Source organism: Prunus dulcis, unplaced genomic scaffold (genome assembly GCF_902201215.1).
Source record: "Prunus dulcis unplaced genomic scaffold, ALMONDv2, whole genome shotgun sequence".
Classification (NCBI taxonomy): Eukaryota; Viridiplantae; Streptophyta; class Magnoliopsida; order Rosales; family Rosaceae; genus Prunus; species Prunus dulcis.
The window spans coordinates 57,580-76,748 of NW_023010012.1; the positions used below are offsets into that span (position 1 = coordinate 57,580).

Below are 19,169 nucleotides of genomic sequence, written 5' to 3' on the forward strand. Positions count from 1 at the left end.
TACTTAAACTTTTTAATATTCTTTAATATTATTTTTAAAATTATTAAGGAGGGCCTGAGTCCAATAGAAACAGAGAGAAACAAGGTTGGGCCTGGAGGCCCTACCTAGAAGCCGGCCCAACTAAGATGGGGAAGCAACCTTTCTTAAAAACAAACAAACCAGCTCAATCAACACCGTGAATCCGGCCATAGTGGATGAATGAAGCAACCTTTGGTGTTTTCCATTTCCACCAAAGGCCAAAGCGAAGGTATGCCTGTTGATTGCTCTTCTCTTCTTCCCTTTACATATTTTTACTTGATAAAGAGTTGTATTGATTTAATACTGGTTTATTTACTTTATTTTAGATTTAGGGTTTCTATTCTTAATTGTGGTTGAGTTAGTTCTTATGTTGGATTGTGATTTTAGAGGCTTTAGGGCTAACTAGTCTACTAGTACTGCCTGGCTAATACTCACAAAGACAAAGTCCTAGTTTGTGGTTACCCAAATTAAGGTTCTAAACCCTATCCCATGGTTTTGTGATTTTTCAATCTATAACATTTGTATGGCTTGTTGGTTTTATTCTGATATCCTAAATAATCCTTTTGCAATCGTAATATTTTGGGGTTTGCATTGCAGCATCCATGTGATTATCAAGCTTATACAATGGAACACCCAAGCAATGATGACCAATGCAAGAGTTCAGTGGTAGTAACATATGGGAATCAAGTTACTGGTATTGAATTTGAGCTTTATAGTAGTCATGATTCATTGTTGCAATAAAATCATGAATACTTGCACAACCCCTTTCTTTTCTTATTTAAGCCCCATTTTTTGCTTACAATTCTCTGATGCTGCAGACAAAGTGAAAGAAAGGTCAAGAGACCAAAGAGAACCTCTTCCAGGGGAGCCTAAATGTGTTATATGTAACCGTTATGGCGAGTATATATGCGATCAGACAGATGATGACATTTGCAGTTTGGAATGTAAACAGACTGTCCTCTGCAGGGTTGCCAACACCCAATTGCCAGTCAACCTACCACCTCCCAAAAGATTAACTGCTACTGATGAGTGCTTTTATGTTCGAGATTCTGGTAGTAAATCAGGATCTGTATTCTTCTCTAGTGACCAGACTGAATTGCTTAGAAGCAGACTTGAAATTCATGTGAAGGGAGACTTAGTTCCGCCACCTATCTTGTCCTTCTCTTCATGTAATTTTCCTCAAAAGCTCCTCCAAAATATAGAGGCTGCAGGTTTTGAAATGCCAACACCTGTCCAAATGCAAGCAATCCCAGCTGCTTTGAGTGGAAAAAGTTTGCTTGTGTCTGCTGAAACAGGGTCTGGGAAAACGGCTTCCTTTCTGGTTCCAATTGTTTATCTTTGTGCAAATTTTCGCTTTGAGCAGTTTAGAGACCGGAAAAAGCCGTTAGCAATGGTTCTAACACCAACCAGAGAGCTCTGTATACAAGTTGAGGAGCAAGCTAAGTTGCTCGGAAAGGGTTTGCCTTTTAAAACAGCACTTGTGGTTGGTGGTGATGCGATGGCCAGACAACTTCACCGCATTCAGCAAGGAGTGGAGCTCATCGTGGGAACTCCAGGCAGGTTAATTGATCTTTTAACAAAGAATGATATACAACTGGATGATGTAAAGATTTTTGCTCTTGATGAGGTGGACTGCATGTTTCAAAGGGGATTCCGAGATCAGGTAATGCAGATATTTAGGGCTCTATCACAACCCCAGGTTTTACTGTATTCTGCAACGGTCTCCCAAGATATAGAGAATATGGTAAGCTCTATGGCAAAAGATGTTGCTGTAGTCTCCGTTGGCAAGCCCAACAGGCCAAATAAGGTTGTGAAGCAACTACCTATCTGGGTCGAGTCGAAGCAAAAGAAGCAAAAGCTGTTTGACATATTGATGAGCAAACAGCATTTTATGCCACCTGTGGTGGTTTATGTGGGATCAAGATTGGGGGCCGATCTCTTATCTAATGCAATTACAGTCACCATTGGAGTGAAAGCTTTATCAATCCATGGGGAGAAATCCATGAATGAGAGGAGAGATATAATGAGGTCATTTTTAATGGGTGAGGTTCCTGTTATTGTAGCCACTGGGATTTTAGGCCGTGGAGTTGATCTTGTGGGTGTAAGACAGGTAATTCTGTTTGACATGCCCAATTCCATGAAGGAGTATGTCCATCAGATTGGTAGGGCATCTAGACTGGGAGAAGAGGGTACAGCAATTGTGTTTGTAAGTGAGGAGAATAAGAACTTGTTTCCAGATTTGGTTGAGATTCTAAGATCTTCTGGTGCAGCTATACCTCGGGAGCTTGTTAATTCACGGTATATGACAGTGACACGCCCATTCTCCAATGGCGGAGGCCAGAAAAAGAGGAAGCACAAGCATGAATGAAATTTCCTAATGTTCTTCTAGTCCGTATCTGGATAAGTGTACTAAAGGCAAAGAATAGTTTTCCCTGAATTCAGGGCATGATTAAGTTAGTATAGTCCTGGCGGTTATGTACATACAAAAGAAAGAGAAATGGGAATGAATGACTCTGTCATTCATGCTAATTCAAACTGAAAATAAAAAATTCTTGTATTCAATTCAACAACTATTGTTTACTGTTCATGAGATTAAAATGGAATTAAAAGGGACCAAAGTGAGATAAGTCAGAATTCGGAGGATAACATCGAAATTAACTAAAAGAAGTATGCCCTTTATCGCGAGTAAGTGTTTTTGGTGGGTGTGGGTGGGGGGTAGGAGTCCGAGTGTACAGAAGACGCGTAGTGATCGGACCTCGCCTCGCCTGTGATCAGTTCCAGTGGGGGTTGGTTAGATTTCGCGCCCACCCTCGCCTCGTATCGATACGCATATTATAATTTATATTGTCAAATGGTCGCATACGAGTCGAATAGATATATTGTATTATCCTCTTCTTCTGCCTCTGCCTTAAAGCCTTTGCCATAATTTTTCCTTTTCTTTCTGAAAGTTGCCTTGGCCATAATAAAAAGAAGGTACATTAATCGACCAACCAACAACCCTCACGAGAGAGAAAGAGCGAAGTTGGATAGGGCCCTCTTTGTTATCGAACAACATCAGGTAATTATTTTGATGGTTATTGTGTTTCAAATCCTCCTTTACGCCAAACAAAATCGGAACTGCAGTTGGTCTCAGAATTTCAAGATTGACGATCAAAGTTTCCAACTTGTTTGACTTTCTGATTGCAATTATTAATTTAATGGATTTGGTATATCAAACTTATTTTTCTTGTTTCTTCGCCTTCCATGTTCGTATTTAGTTTCAATTTATGCTTCTGCGTAATTATACTGAAGTCTTTTTGTTTGGTTGATTGATTTTGATAAAATCTGCGCGTGGTGGCTGCCATGGTTGTATGTTTCAGCTTCTTTTTTCTTTTCTTTTCTTTTATTGCGGGAGGAGGTGAGACATTCTGAGGATTAATCCTAGAAGCCACATTCAGCCATTTCTTTTACTTCATTCTCCTCTGCTTTGTGGTTGCACGATTATACCCAGGCATATTATCGTGTATTTGTCCTACCTTGGAAAAAAGAAAATGAAAGAAAAAAGATTTCTTTGCATCTTTGCTCCTATATTATATGCCCATCCTACTTGACAGTACACTGTGCCCAATCGATTATTATAAATAGCAATTATTTAACAACAATCTTACGCACAACCCTAGCATTCAAATTTGTTGAATGATTGTAGACTCTTTTCAGCTTTTCAACTTTGGCTACTCACACTCAGCATATAAGCTCATTCTAGTATTTGTTTTCAGTGTGAGAAGAATTTGAAAACAGACGACGACATTATGATGAACGGGACTCACAGTGTGGGGGAATGTTCTAGCTCAACTTCCCTGAGCAGCCAACAGGATGTTGAGGATGACTGCATGATTGCTGTTGTACTATCAGAAGAGTATGCTAAGTTAGATGGTGCAGTTGCTAGACGCCTTTCCAACCTGGCACCTGTTCCTGTAATGAAAATCTCCTTTTCTCCCTTTCTCTCTCCCTTCTCTCTCCCTTCACAACCCCCCCCCCCCCCCCCCCCCCAAAATCACTATTTTCATTCATAGGTTAATTTAATATTACTAAAATGTCTCCAATGGTACGCAACTAGAACTTAATCTCAATTAGTGAGTCCAAAAATATTATTTCTCTAATGCATCTAGCATATTGACGTATGGAGTGTAATACACCTTTATGAAGTTATTGCTAGCAAAGTTTTCACGGTATAGAATCATTCTTCTTTAGAAATTAGAATTGCATGCTACATCCTTTGATTGTTGTCTTTAAGAACTTCATTAAGCTGAAATAACTTTTTCTTTTTCTTTTGAATTTTTCCATTTAATAAGGAAAAGGTGCTCGTCTTAATATGTGATGGTATTATTATGTTTTTAAAATTACAGCACATTCCTCGGATAAATTCCTACATCCCCAACATTAGTGATGCTAGTTTGGACCATCAACGGCTTCTCCAGAGGTATGTTTTATGATTCCGAAAAAAATTATGTACTGGTTATTTCGTGGTTGAGAACTTTCCTAAAGGTATTGAAATAGCTTCTTTATCATTTCCGTTTTGGTTGATGGTGAGAAATAATTTAAGTAAAAGAAGTCAAATTTCAAAGGTAACAACGTAAAAGCACACACTTGGAAATGGCCGGAGGTATTGGAAAACCACACTGTAAATAAGCATATTTGTAACTCATGGAAAACCACATGAGTACTGCAAATGATAGTCGTAAATATTATGTATTGAGGCTAAAACTTAACCTGTTTGTTGCTAATGTAGGGGGTAGTTTACCCGTGGGTTGATGGTCGTACAAAAATCAAACTTGTATTAAAATAGTTAGAACTATTCTCAACATGGAAGTTCTGAGATGAATTTATTTTTGCTTTTCTTTTTACTTTTTTTTGTTTTTTGTTAACAGGTGTTTGAATGTCTCATTTATGCAATTATGATATTCTGATATGAACCACATTTGGAGTGAACTTCAGCCCAGACTTGTTACCCCACATGAAAAACACATGTACCTTGTGGGCTTAGGCATTGAGTGTGATATACAACTCTCAGTCCAGCATCTTAGTGGACTAGAATATCTGTTTTACACTCTATATACGTCTGTTTAACTTCTTCTTGGGTGATAGTTTAGTGAATCTCTTATTACTTCCTCACAGGTTACATGTCTATGGTTTATACGAAGTAAAGGTTTCTGGTGATGGAAACTGTCAGGTATCTGCATTTCTGAAGTAATAGGTAATATTATCCTTTGTTTTATATTGATTTATTCTCTCTCTTTGTTTTTTTTTTTTTGGGTGCAGTTTCGTGCACTTTCAGATCAAATGTACAAGTCTCCGGAGTATCACAAGCATGTCCGGAAAGAGATTGTGAAACAGGTAGAGTGTAATTATGAAGTACCCAATTGCTGTAGAGGGACAAAATTTAAAAGGTGAATTTGGATTTAGAAAATTGGGCTGGAGATCCATTGATATTAGATGAAAGATCAATTAATGAGAGAACCAGAGATTACTGAAACTGAGGAGAAAATCAGAGATTACTAATTACGAGAAATTGAACGAAAAAAAAAAAATCAGAGATTACTAAAAAAATTATCACTGCTATTTGTGGCTGTTCATATTTGATTAAATTAAAACTTCATCCACCAGTGCTGCTACCTTTGCATCACAACCTTTACCATTGCTGTAATCCCTGGATGCCAAAGCTACTGTTTTTTGCTGACAACCACTGCTTCCCATGTTCCTTCTCTCTACAAACATAATTATCATGATGAATCTATATTCTATAATGACCTTTCAGTGCAACATTTTGTCACCAACTTTTTCATTAGTTTATAAGGTGAAAAAAAGTGAATGGCTAATTTGAGTTTGCTTATCTTGCACTACTTTTCCTGTTTTCAGCTCAAAGACTATCGTTCTTTGTATGAAGGCTATGTCCCTATGAAGTACAAACGCTATTACAAGAAAATGGCAAAGTATGTTAAATTGTTTAGGGTCAGTAGTTCTGTTATTTGATAAAATAAGCTTCTGCGAGTATGCATGAATTTAATTGCTGGTTTAGTTTCATCTATTTTTCCTGGCGGAGGAGATTTGTATTCACTTTTAATTTATCATATGATACAGATCTGGTGAATGGGGGGATCATGTTACCTTACAAGCAGCAGCTGACAAGGTCCGTTAATGTCCCAATGGGTTGAAATTATTTTCTGTAGATAGATATGCATATCGTTCTTATAATATTTTTCTATTTTCAATTCTGGTTGATTTGCACTCAAACATGAGTAATTTTATCCGTCATAATTCTTTTTTCCTCAAGAGTACAAAGCTTATTATATAATGTCTAAAAGAATATAAAATTCTAAAATAATAGGCCTATAGTACGTGTGTGAAGAGCATTAATTAAAAGAAGAGTACAATGACTCAATAATGTGGTGTTTGGTACTCAGATTGGCTTATTGGTCTCACTTTAAACTTGGCTCTGCATCACAGGCTCTCATCAGTGGTTTAATACAGTTGAATATAGACTGGGTTCATTGCCTTTTCATTCTCAATGTTGAGGTCTTCTAATATGTAGGTTGTTTATACCCCAAAAGATTGAGTTATGGGAGAACAGTTTGTATATCAAGCTAGCACCCCCTCATGTGCAGCTCTGTTCTGCATTACAATGACTTGTGGCCAATGAAGGATTTGAACGCAAACCTTTTGGGAACCAAAACTTTGATGCCATTGTATCCCAAAAGCTTAATGTTAGAGCGTCACTGTGGTTTTTGTTACTTAATGTTGTTAGGGATGGGAAAAAAAAATGAATCTTTCATTTGTGTTACCTTAGAGAGTGAATGTGGTTAATTGTGGTTCATTGTATTTTGGGTTATTCAAAAAAGACCTAATTAGTTAATGATATTGGTTGTAGGTTAATGGGAAATATTGGCATATATCTTACCAAATTATATGATGTCTGGTTTCTAACAAAATTTATTGATGATGGCATCAAGTTACTTTTGCAATTTAACAGGAAATATTTCGTTGTGAGATGGAACTTGATTATATTGAATCTTTAGTCACAAATAAAAAAGACCATTGGAAAATGATGCAATAGTACAAATATTATTAGATAATATCATTTTAGGAAGATATACATATACATCAGTGCAGATAACTTCTCAAATGTCTTGTTGTCATGTTGCTCAATGTCTTTTCTTGTAGTTTATGATGTTCTGTAATCCTGCTTGTTTGAATGCAGTTTGAAGCGAAGATTTGCCTTTTGACATCATTCAGAGATACTTGCTTTATTGAAATTATGCCTCAGTACCAGCCACCAAAACGTGGTAAGATGGAAGTATCTTTTCTCTTTTATGCTCATAGTATTAGGTTAATATTGCATCACCGAAAAGAAAAATAAAAAATAAAAGACTCGCTAGTCTCCTGGCACTGTCCAGTTCTGAGATTAGGGGCTGCCTATTATGGAGACAGGTGGGCTTTGACTCATATTTTAGAACTACTTTGGTTTGATAAAAAAAGGATGGCTCAGGCATTAATTTATGGTATTGTGGAAACTTGGCATGTATATGTAAAGTGTCTCTAGGCTGAAACCCTGGAAACTGCTTGTGGTGATTGAGAGTTTCATGATCAAAGATGTTAGCTTATTGAATGAAATTATCACTGAAGAGAGGCTGATAGTGGGAGGAAGTTATCTGAAAAAAAATGAACTGAAGGAATTAGGAAATATTTAGAATCATATTATGGTCTTCTGGGAGGCTAAGTAGTAATCCTAAATATGGTATCAGTGTCAAAAGAATGCATACCCCGCTTAAAATTTTTATCAACCAAGATCTCCGCTATCTTTAGGATACTTGGTGTGACCGAGCAAGAGAGAATATAATGTATGGCAAGAAAAGACTTAATGCATAAGAGTTATGTTTTAAATCTAATTTGTACGAAAGGAAATACATATATAAGAAGAAAGAGCCATGAAACTATGGGCGTTGGGCAACTTTTTTCTTCAAGGAATTGGACTTAATTTTCGAATTCCTTTGATCACATTTCCCATTTCTATCAACAAACTTTGCGTACATTCTTTAACTGGCTGTTGGATTTCCATTTGCCAATATTTTTCTTTCATCTATTTCAATTTCAAATTCTGACAATTTCAAAATTATGCAGAACTGTGGCTGAGTTTTTGGTCTGAGGTTCATTACAATTCACTATATGAAATCCGAGGTGTTTTTCTATTTTCAATTTTTTTTTCTTTTAAATTTGCAGTAAAAATATCATTTTATAGGGGTCAAGTGCGGGACTATGGCTTTGATTAAATCTTAGTTGTGTGTCGTCTTTGCAGATGCTCCAATTCAACAGAAGCCAAGGAGGAAACACTGGTTGTTCTAGACTTCTAGTGTGATTCCTGAAGTTATGACAGTCAGGATATTCAAAGATTTTAGCACTGTGCATATGTTCCCGAAGATGTTGCATTTTCATGATTTATTCGTTTTGAAAATTTAATTCAATTAGAAACTTTATATACATACTAGTATTATTATTTAGGCCATTACGGCTGTAAACGGTTTGTAGTGTTTTGAAGATGTATTATTCTTGTTCAATTATTTTGTAAGACCAACGATGTATTATTCTTTCAAAGGGGATTTATATGTGAAATTAGATGATCAGTATTCACTATGAATTTTCAATGTTTGTTTTTCGCCACCCAGATTTGTGAAGCACTGAGTTCAATGAATCTCCAGAGTATATTCTTCGGGCAGCCCTTCGTATTTTATATTAGTGGCTATACATATACAATATCAAAAATGAGTCTGAAGCTGGACCCTGGCTGGTGCCAGGACGAATTTACAACAGTTTGGCTCCTCTAAGATGAATTTATTAATTTGCTAATTCTTTTGGGGTATGTGCACCTTATCGCTTCGTTAGTCTGATAAGCTGTGTGGATTACTTAGATTAAGGTACATGCAGTGCAGAAATCAAAATTCTCAGGGTTATTATGGCTAACTCAATTTTGATCATTGTTAAGATTAATTATATAGTATCACCGAGTACCACGTGTTTTAATATAAGTGGATATTTGTTATACTAAATCATAAGATTGGGAGATATGAACATCATACTCCGCTCATATTATAACAGGTGGACATATAATATAAGTAAATTCTCCTTTGTTATCAAACAGCCGTTAGTTTTCAATATATTTATGATGTTTACTGTTTTATGTGCCTGATTTGCTGACTCAAAATCATAACTCAACTCCGACCCAAAGCCACCTTTGGGTTCAGCAACGGAAAACAAAAGAGAAACAGATTTTGAAAATAATGAAGCCAGCAAGAGTACATGCTTAGAAACTTCATCTGCATCAACACGATCTTGCATGATGACAAGCAAGAGAAAATGGTTTGAACAATATTCTCATTATAAATATAAATTGGAAAAGAAAAGAGAAAAGTAGAAATTAAGGCAGAGGTTAGGGAGAAACAAAAAACATAGAGATGATGAGGGAATGACGAGTAGAAAATTAGAATGATGATCTGATCATCACTTCCAGTTGTTGGCGACGATGTCAGCCAAATCAACAACCCTTTGTGAGTAACCCCACTCGTTGTCGTACCAAGCAATGACCTTGACCATGTCATCTCCCATGACCATTGTCAATGATGAGTCAACTGTGGAGGAGACATCTGTGCACCGAAAATCGACAGAAACAAGGGGCTCATCACAAACAGAAAGGATACCTGCGAGCTCCTTTGCAGAACTGTCTCTGAAAGCAGCATTCACTTCTTCTGCAAAGGTCTTCTTAGTGACTTGGACAACAAGATCGACCACAGACACATTTGGGGTGGGCACACGCAGGGCAATGCCATTTAGCTTGCCTTTTAGACTTGGAAGGACTAGAGCCACGGCCTTTGCTGCACCTGTTGAAGTGGGAACGATATTCAGAGCAGCAGCTCGTGCACGCCTTAGGTCGCGGTGGCTGGCATCAAGTAGCCTCTGGTCACCCGTGTACGAGTGTGTGGTGGTCATGGTGCCCTTGATGATGCCTGTCCATGTACAGTACTCAAGCATGAGCTAGCCTAACATTACTATTGATTGATTGATTGATTATGCTTTTTCATACTGGCGGTGGTGTGGTGTGAATTGAAAGTAACTTACCGAACTTTTGATCGAGGACCTTGACGAAGGGGGCAAGGCAGTTGGTGGTGCAAGAAGCATTGCTAATGATGGTTTCATCTGGGCTGTAGGCGTCAGCATTGACCCCGACCACATAGGTGGGGATGTCGCCCTTTCCAGGGGCAGTGATAAGCACCTTCTTGGCCCCTGCCTGTAGGTGCTTGCCTGCACCCTCCCTATCCACAAACACACCAGTGCCTTCTATCACTAGGTCAATCTCCAAGTCCCTGAAGTGCAGTGAATTTGTATTCATTCCGTCATTCTAGATATCATGCAAGACAAGACAAAGACAGTGGCAGTGGCAGTGTTTGCTAGCTAGCAAGTTTATTAGCTAAGCTCGAAGCTCAAAGCTCGTAGCCAGGTGAACAGGAGGACTTACTTCCAAGGCAGGTCGAGGGGATTGCGGCTAGACACGACCTTGATGACCTTGCCGTCAACGGAGATGCCATTATCACCAGCGGGCTTGACATCAGCATCGAAGATTCCAAGTGTAGAGTCGTACTTGAGGAGGTGGGAGGCCTGCTTCACGCCTCCAGTGTCGTTGATGACAACGACATCAAGAGGGGAGTCCTTGCGCCCATGCCAGCACCTCAAGAAGTTCCTTCCAATTCTTCCGAATCCATTTATAGCCACCTTTAGCTTCGCCTCCGCTATCCCTTTTTTGTATCCTCCGCTGCTTCCCACCTTCAATTCGTTCCCAATTACAAGGACACATTACGCACGCAATCACATTTACCATTTACCATTTACCATTTACAAGTAGACATGACATTAGTCAACCTTCCATGTCAAATGTGGTCAACCAAACCAACCATTGTGCTAAAACGTTATATAATTATTAAGTAGTAGTATTTTTTATGATCATGGAAACGTGTGTGTGTATATATATATATATATTGGTATGGTAAATAAATAGATAAATGGACGGTGGGATAATTAAGAGGACAAGAAAAGCAGTACTCACAGCAGAGGTCTGGAAGGAAATGACTGAAAACAAATCGTCTGAGGTCTTCCTTCCAAAAGGAAGGCAAGCTGATGAGGTCCGGAGACCTGAGAATTCTGCAAATCCCTTTCCATTTGCCTGGAAATGGAGAAATTTATCATTTGAGCATCACATGATTGTTGATGACAATATAACAATATAAAACACTAGCAATGAATGCACAAGAAGGACGGTACGGCTTTAATTTTACTCTTCACTTACATAGACATACATGTATACTTATGTATATATCTATATAGAATATAGATAGAGAGAGAGCTTGCATGCATATGCATATATATATATTCATAAAATGAGTGACACATGAAAATCAGAAGCCGCATGAACCTGAAGAGATGGTTTGGCCACAGAAAGAATAGCCGAAGCCATCCTTGCGAGGGAGGATGGAGGATATGGATATGGAGCTAGCTAGCTAGCCTATAGCTTAAGCAAGCAGTAGTAGAAGTGGTAGCAAGACAGTCAGAAAATTTGCAAGGTCGTTATATATTCATTTTAATAAGATAGAGATGATGAGAGAGCAAGTGTTGGGAGTGACTGAAATAAAACCAAGAGGGGATGAGATTATGGATAGCCTATCATTCAACGAATGGCTGAGGTTTAAAGCTTTGTGTTTGTGTCCCCCTCTCCCCTCCACTCCTATTCCTTCTTCTATACACTCTTCCTTTCCTTGCATTTCCCATCTTCTCTCTCACTTTCTTCTTTCATTTTGTACTCATTTTGGACATTAGGCCTTTGGGCCTTTGGGCCTGAGCCTGGTTCTCTTAGTCGCCCAACTTACATATACAAAGAATATAAAGCTGCTGCAAGGATGAAAAAGTCTACCAGTCAGGATCCATGCATTGTCCCTCCCATGCTTTGGCATACACATACAACGGCATACACATATAATTTAAGCTAACAGTGTTCTGTTGTTAAATATAAAGACAGCTGCAACACATTTTCCTCAACAAACCCTCATTCGTTTCAATACGGATTTTGCTAACTGTTTGGTCACTGAAACTGCAATAGAGCTTTAGTGGCTTCCCACCGAACAAATTCTAACTCCAAAACGAAAAGAGGATCGTTCTATAGGTAGTCTCCGAACATACATTCGTTTTTCAGTGGGTGGCTTCCAAAACATCCATTTGCTCTTCGATGGGTAGCTTTCAAACATCCATTTGTTTTTCAGTGAACACGGTTGCGACCCTACTTTTACTGTGATAGTCAATGGCCCGGCAATGGCTATGGGCACCTTCTTTCACTTGATATTAAAGTAGATTAACTAAACAGAGTGAATAACCAAACAAATACATCTTTGTAATAGATTCTTTCTTCAATAAAGTTCAGATCTTCTTTCCCGAATTTGCCTATGTGAAATAGAGTTCAAATATTAATTATCGACCCAACCCAACCCATCAGAAGTTGTATCAACATGTTACATTACAGAATGAGACCAGTATAAAAGCGTCGTAAAGTTGATAATTATAATTGAACAGAACCAGTAATTGTCTCATGTATCAATGAAACTAACATCAAAAGGCATCAGCAATGAAAAAGTGTTACTGTTGGCGCATTTCCAGTTTTCTAGACAGTTAAAGCGATTGAGATCGGAAGATCCATCTAGAGAGTTTTCTTGAGATTCAAAATAGGGTTTTCTGTATTGAACTTATGATCACAACAACATAAAAGACGAAAATCCCTAGGCATCATGCATAGATTGGATTCCGTAAACAACAGAGAGCACACCACATAGTTAGAAAGTTAGAACTGGCTCGCATAACCTCATTTTAGCACATAGCTTCTGAAAGTAAGCTTTACATACTGTTTTCTACTAACTGAAAGTGTTACTTCATTACATCTAGACTAACGTAACCTCACTCTAGCACATAGCTTCTGAAAGCACATTAGTCTAGGACCCAATGACCTTGACCACAGGAATGTCAATCTAAATTTTTTGAGCTGCTCTTGACTAAAAATAAACATAAATTAAACAAGCCTCCAGCTTCTTAAGGCGAAGAAGCAGAGAACTAAAAGACTCAAAGGTATTTAGTATGGTCCAGGGCAGATGCCAATTAGTTTGTCTGCTTTTCTCTTTTGAAAATGTCCATCTTTCACAGCAATGTAGCTGAAAAGTAGGTCTACAATGAAAATTGCAGCCAACTCACAAATCAACCTTGGAAGAATTGTAGATCCTTGAATTAAAAAAATATTTAATTCAACTAAGCTAAGCCTAATCCAACTCAGAAATTCAAACTACTAACCCAACCCTCATAAATTGTTGTTTTTCATTTTCACTTTGTAGATGGTCAATATGTTCTATTGAAAAAAAAATATCAATATGAGATCTTTTACAGAATCATCTTCCATTTCTCAATTACTTAATCTTCGATTCGGTATATAGGAAGGTAGGAATGTAATTTTACACTACAACGTGAAAAATTGAAGCCTTCCTTCCACACAAATTAATACGCACTTGAATGGAAGAAACAAACTCACTAGCAACTTGTCATGTCATGCTTGCAGAACTCATTAAAACAGATTGCTTGGTCAAATCAGCTAATGTTTAAGATAAGTTGCTGCAGGCAGAATCTATTCAATATAAAGTTTTCTACCAATATATATTCTTAGTCTGAATTGCCCAGGCGAGCAATCTCTTCTTTCTCACATGAAAAAGGCAAGGTAAAAGAGAAACAAAAGCATAGCCAAAATGGGGGAAATGACAGTATTTTTTAATAAATATTGAGCAATCTAGATGACAGACGGAAGAACAAAAGCTAGAATTCAATAAATTTAATTAGCAGGATTCTAAGACTACCATCAACCAGGATGCATATTCGTTAGAAATTTAGAAGGCAAAGAGCATGAAATGCAATAGTTAATACTAGCAGCATATATGGCTTCAACTTCAGCTACTGTGACATCAATCATCATCAATAAAGTAAGGAGCAAGGGCAAAACAAGGCATGGCAGTAGTATCTCAATTATGACTAGGAACTGGGAACTGGGAACTGGGAACTAGGAAGGAAGGAGGACTACTGACTGACGGTTGAGACAGAAGAGCTGCTGAGCTGAGCAATGATATTGAATTCATGGCGAACTGGACTCTGAAGCAGTTAGTGAAGTGAATGCCTGCCTGCCTGGTCAGTGGTCATATGTTACAGCTCATATATTCATACTCTGAGTATCTGAAGCTTGGTGGAGAAGGCAATTGCAACCCAATCGGGCTGGGAAGAGGACCACTGCAGTTGCTCGATCTCGGCCCCGGCCGTATAGGCCAGAATGGGATCCAGGCCACCCTCCACCGGCTGGCCCATGGAGGAGAGGTCCCAGATGAGAGCCTGGGAGTCATCTCCGGCAGTGCAGATGTGGCAAGAGCTGTGAGGGGCCCAGGCAATGGCGTTGACGCTGGCCTGGTGCCTCTGCAACTCGACGACTGGGAGGGTCGGGAAGCGGATGTCCAGGACGACCACCTTGGCGCTGTCCATGATGATGGTGGCCATGTACCTGGGGTCTTGCTTGTTCCATCCCAGCCGGACCAGGGGGGTGTCGGGCTCCGAACTCTCGTAGATGATGGTCGAGTGCTCCTTGTCGCGCAGGTCGAACACTCTCACGGAGCCGTCTGCCGAGACGGAGGCGAAGACACCAACGCCGCCCCAGGCAATGTCGTACACCTCCTTGTCGTGGGCGATGAGCTGGGTGTCCACCGCCTCGCGCTCTATGTCCCAGATAGTGCAGGTAGTGTCGATAGAGGAGGTGCCGATGCGCTTGGGCTCCGCCTCGTTCCAGTCGAAGGAGGTGAGGGGCCCGCAGAACTCGGAGCTCTTGTTGCCGTTGAGGAGGGACTTGAGCTCCACTGACGAGGAGGAGGAGTCAGACTCCTCGTCCTCCCCAGAGATGCGCCACACGCGGAGGAAATCGCTCGAGGTGGCCAGCAGGTCTGGCTTCTGGCACTCCTTGTCCGGGATGAAGATGGTCTTGGTCGGCGGGTACGGGTGCTCGAACGACAGGTTCGGGTCCGACCGGATCTCCCCGTTTGAGTCGTCCAGCTGCACGATCTCCACTCGGTTCGGGTACTGCTCCAGGAGGCTTGCGATGGCCAGCCGGTACTTTTTGTCCCGACGGACGCTCCAGTTCATGGCGTAGATGTGCCATGGCGCCTCATACGTGTAGATCTCCGATCGTTTCTGCTGCTCATCTGACCCGTCCTGATTCGGATCGCTACTCCTACTGGCCCCCATCTCTCTCTCTCTCTCTCTCTCTCTCTCTCTCTCTCTCTCCCCCCAATAATAATATTTTCCGATTTATTATTTATCACCAACCCTGCCCTGCCCCCGACCCAAACAACTGCAAACCTGAAGCCTAACCGAACCCCACCTCCTATGGATAAGTAATATTTATCTTGGACTTCCAGAACCAGAAAGAAGCAAAATTAACCTTGGACTTTTAATTCAGTAGAGGAAGAACCTATCTGATTTTGCCCTGAGACTGAGAGCCGTCGCGAATTTTTCCCTTTCTTCATCTTATCCCTCAATATTTTTCAGACTATAAATTTTACTAAAAAGCAAAAAAACAAAAAACAAAAAACAAAAAAAAAAAACCAATAAAGTTATGTGCCGTTTCTTAATTCTTATCGTTTCAATTTCTGTCGTTACATTTTCAACGATGTATTGTTCTCTCCCTTCCCTTTGAACGGCATCTCATGATATGTCGTTACTTTTATAATTTCGTCGGATGGGTCACGGGTTAAGTGATACGGGTCATGATGCCGCTATCTCTACTAGTCGAGACTTGAGAGAGAGAGGGGCCCTAGAATTATCAGGCGTTGTAAATAAACGGCTAAAGGAGACCTTGCTGCTGTATCCAATACCAGCCGGAGAAAGAGGAGGACGGGTTTCACTTTCTGGGTTGGCCAAGTCAGTTTTCGTTAAGGGGAAGGGGAAAAAAGAAAAAGAGAGGGTGATGGTGTTTATGGGCCATGCAGATTCAGTGAAAAAAAAGACATCTTGGCTGATGATGAATTATGATACAAGGCTGTGCAATTGCAATCTGCAGTATGTAAAGTAAATAGAGCGGAAGACGAAAGTTGAAGCCGAGTATTACTTTGACTGAGCTCTATCCTCCTCTTCCCAAGTTCCCAGTCTGGAATTGATTTTGCTATTGGGCAATAGAGGAAGGAGAGGTAACATTCTGTCCATTCTTCTTGTTTTTCTTTTTAGCTTTACATTTTATAAAGGCCAACGTTCACCGAAAATTCATATTCATTTTAGATCTCAGAAAACGACGTGGGAGGAATGAGTAAGATTTGATTAGTATAGTTATTAGTATGCTATGCATCATTAACCCCAAACAAAAACCCACCTCTGAGTTTGGGATATGGGAGGGGATTCACCCTACCTCTGTGATTTGTACAACAGATCCCACCTTACTTCTCCCAATCTAATTGTCAAGAATTAGTTGCATTGATATATTATGAAGCCTAGGATCTTAAGCTCAAAGGGAACCGTATTGAATCTATAATTTGCTTGAGTCTTTTCAAGCCAAGTGTTGTTTCTCATTCATTTTCCATTCCTTCATTTGATACCTCATATAGTTCCTGCCGTTCACACTCTCAGGCAGGCAATCGGCAGGTCGAACTGTTGTTAAAGGTCTAACACTCAGTGTTTGCAGAAAGACACGCTTCTGTTTGTTTGTGTACCGAAAAGAAGACAATTCTGTTATGATGGTTGGATGCCTTTCATGTACTCCCGAGGTTCTCCCCAAAAGTAAGCTATTCACCGGCTCTAGGGTAACCAAATTCGGTTCTCAGGAAGCTCTCACCTTACTCCAAAATTGCGCCACTTCCAAACATCTCAAGCAAATCCATGCTAAGATTATCCGGAATGGTCTTTCTCACGATCAATTACTTATCAGGAAACTCATTCACCTTTGCTCTTCTTATGGGAAAATGGACTATGCCAATCTCATATTCCATCAAATCCAAGGCCCCCTTACTTTTACTTGGAATCTAATGATCATGTCCTATACCATCAACGGCTGCTCACAAGAAGCCCTCCTTCTGTATAGCCTTATGATACACCAAGGATTTCCACCCGATAAGTTCACCTTTCCATTTGTTATCAAAGCTTGCATTGCCTCTTCCGCATTTGAGCAAGGAAAAGTGGTTCATGGGTTATCCATAAAAAATAGTTTCTCCAGAGACATGTTTGTTCAAAATACTTTAATGGACTTCTACTTCAAGTGTGGAGAAATAGATTGTGGATGCAGGGTGTTTGAAAAAATGCGTGTACGAAATGTAGTTTCATGGACAACCATGATTTCGGGGCTAGTTGCTTGTGGGGAATTGCATGCTGCCCGAGCAGTTTTTGAGCGAATGCCAGCTAAAAATGTTGTTTCATGGACAGCAATGATGAATGGGTATGTTAGAAATCAGCAACCTGAAGAGGCTTTTGAGCTGTTCTGGAGAATGCAGGTTGGTGATGTTAGGCCAAATGAATTCACGCTGGTAAGCTTGCTGAAAGCTTGTACCCTATTGGGGAGCCTCAAATTGGGTAGATGGATTCACGACTTTGCTCTTAAAAATGGATTTGAACTTGATGTTTTCCTTGGGACAGCTCTTATTGATACGTATAGCAAATGTGGTAGTTTAGAGGACGCAAGGAGAGTATTTGACGAAATGCGAATCAAGAGCTTGGCTACATGGAATGCAATGATCACAAGCTTGGGTGTACATGGGTTTGGAGAGGAAGCACTTGCCCTTTTTGCAGAGATGGAGAAGGTGAACGTAAGGCCAGATGCAATCACTTTTGTTGGTGTTTTATCTGCTTGTTTGCATACAAATAATCTGGAGGCTGGTTGTATGTATTTCAAATACATGAGTAAACACTATGGTATTACGCCTATTTTAGAACATTACACTTGCATGATTGAACTATATAGCCGTGCTGATATGTTAGATGAGGTATGCAAATTAGCGCAATCCATGCCTGTAAAGCAAAACAGATATAAAGCAGAGGATAACGACAATCATCTTTCACTCGTGCAGAGGAATTAGATTGCTTAAGAGTCTGAGTTGGTATCTGCACTTGAGAGCTTCAAGTATGATCTGGGTTGACTATCTGACTGATAAATGACTGGATTTTGATTACGTAACAATATATGTGTGCCACAGCAAGACCAAGACCAAGGACAAGGTATTGTCCTTGAAAAAAGATATGAAACCAGACTCTCATCTCATGGTTACGGATTTGGCAAATGATAAGCTTAAGCTTTGAAAGTGACCAGACCGAGACCAGGTGTTTGGACGGAAATGGCTTGACCTCCTTGATCATGGAATTTTTCCTCGTTGATTTGTAGTGCTCCTTCCTTTATTAGTTTGTAGTACTAATGAAGAGAGTAATTTTCTGAACTGAAGAGACTATGGTAAATGTTGAACAGAGAGTTCCATTCTTAAATCAATACAGTCAATTGAAATTTTGTTTTTGTGGGGGAAGGTCCAGTTTGAATTGAGTGTTTGTTTGTAGTTGATGGACCTTCGCCCACAAAAACAAAATTAATACAGTAAAGAATTTAGAATTCAATTCTACTAAAGGGCCTTACATCTCCAAAGGGCCCGACTCTGGTTTTTATTTTTCTTCCTCGTTCTCGTCATTTTTGACGTCTTGTTGTGCCCAGTGCCCAGTGCCCAGTGCCCAGTGCCCACCCCAGGAAAAGGTTGTTCGCATCTTTTAAACATGTCCAACAAAACCGACCTTCCTCCTCCACTTTTTTTCTAATTTTCAATTTTAAAATTGTTAATAGAGTCTGACTTGAGTTTGCATAGTTGAACAAATTGAACGAACAGGCGGACACGACGAAGCTGCCAGCTAAAGCTGACCCAAATGTTTGTTTAGTTTAGTATATTATTATTATTATTATTTTATTTTTAGGTTAATGTTGTTTAATAATGATGAGATGAGAGAGAAGATTTTGGAAAAATGGAATGGCAAAAAAGAATATAAGCATCCACCAT

General features: G+C 39.6%; 5 protein-coding genes across 10 annotated transcripts; 3 read left to right on the plus strand and 2 right to left on the minus strand.

Annotated features, from left to right (window-relative positions):
* Positions 1–151: 151 nt before the first annotated feature.
* Positions 152–2,585, plus strand: LOC117612466 (DEAD-box ATP-dependent RNA helicase 41). 2 transcript variants are annotated; one of them, XM_034341150.1, is made up of 4 exons: positions 182–247; positions 406–490; positions 616–712; positions 837–2,585. In XM_034341150.1, the coding sequence occupies exons 3-4, from the start codon at positions 643–645 to the stop codon at positions 2,384–2,386; spliced, it is 1,620 nt and encodes a 539-aa protein (XP_034197041.1). In that variant the 5' UTR covers positions 182–247; positions 406–490; positions 616–642; the 3' UTR covers positions 2,387–2,585. The 2 variants fall into 2 exon arrangements, with proteins under 2 accessions (XP_034197040.1, XP_034197041.1); XM_034341149.1 differs by lacking the exon at positions 406–490 and having other exon boundaries at positions 152–247.
* LOC117612473 (OVARIAN TUMOR DOMAIN-containing deubiquitinating enzyme 12) lies at positions 193–8,686 on the plus strand. Of its 3 annotated transcripts, none has more exons than XM_034341164.1 (10): positions 193–247; positions 3,774–3,971; positions 4,404–4,477; positions 5,173–5,227; positions 5,317–5,391; positions 5,914–5,987; positions 6,136–6,184; positions 7,253–7,337; positions 8,173–8,229; positions 8,348–8,686. In XM_034341164.1, exons 2-10 carry the CDS (start codon positions 3,807–3,809, stop codon positions 8,392–8,394), a joined length of 681 nt encoding a protein of 226 aa, XP_034197055.1. In that variant the 5' UTR covers positions 193–247; positions 3,774–3,806; the 3' UTR covers positions 8,395–8,686. The 3 variants fall into 3 exon arrangements, with proteins under 3 accessions (XP_034197055.1, XP_034197054.1, XP_034197053.1); XM_034341163.1 differs by lacking the exon at positions 193–247 and adding an exon at positions 2,698–3,076; XM_034341162.1 differs by lacking the exon at positions 193–247 and adding an exon at positions 3,105–3,224.
* Positions 8,687–9,302: 616 nt separating this feature from the next.
* On the minus strand, positions 9,303–11,820 carry LOC117612470 (glyceraldehyde-3-phosphate dehydrogenase A, chloroplastic). The gene is made up of 5 exons (XM_034341158.1): positions 11,510–11,820; positions 11,144–11,260; positions 10,559–10,863; positions 10,162–10,406; positions 9,303–10,049 (listed from the first exon to the last, which is right to left on the minus strand). The coding sequence occupies exons 1-5, from the start codon at positions 11,549–11,551 to the stop codon at positions 9,547–9,549; spliced, it is 1,212 nt and encodes a 403-aa protein (XP_034197049.1). The 5' UTR covers positions 11,552–11,820; the 3' UTR covers positions 9,303–9,546.
* A 2,040-nt stretch (positions 11,821–13,860) lies between these two features.
* On the minus strand, positions 13,861–15,721 carry LOC117612472 (WD repeat-containing protein LWD1). Its single transcript, XM_034341161.1, has one exon. The coding sequence runs from the start codon at positions 15,397–15,399 to the stop codon at positions 14,332–14,334; it is 1,068 nt and encodes a 355-aa protein (XP_034197052.1). The 5' UTR covers positions 15,400–15,721; the 3' UTR covers positions 13,861–14,331.
* A 255-nt stretch (positions 15,722–15,976) lies between these two features.
* Positions 15,977–18,612, plus strand: LOC117612468 (pentatricopeptide repeat-containing protein At3g26630, chloroplastic). Of its 3 annotated transcripts, none has more exons than XM_034341156.1 (2): positions 15,977–16,340; positions 16,752–18,612. In XM_034341156.1, the coding sequence occupies exon 2, from the start codon at positions 16,878–16,880 to the stop codon at positions 18,210–18,212; it is 1,335 nt and encodes a 444-aa protein (XP_034197047.1). In that variant the 5' UTR covers positions 15,977–16,340; positions 16,752–16,877; the 3' UTR covers positions 18,213–18,612. The 3 variants fall into 3 exon arrangements, with proteins under 3 accessions (XP_034197047.1, XP_034197046.1, XP_034197048.1); XM_034341155.1 differs by having other exon boundaries at positions 16,774–18,612; XM_034341157.1 differs by having other exon boundaries at positions 16,829–18,612.
* The last annotated feature ends 557 nt before the right edge of the window (positions 18,613–19,169 follow it).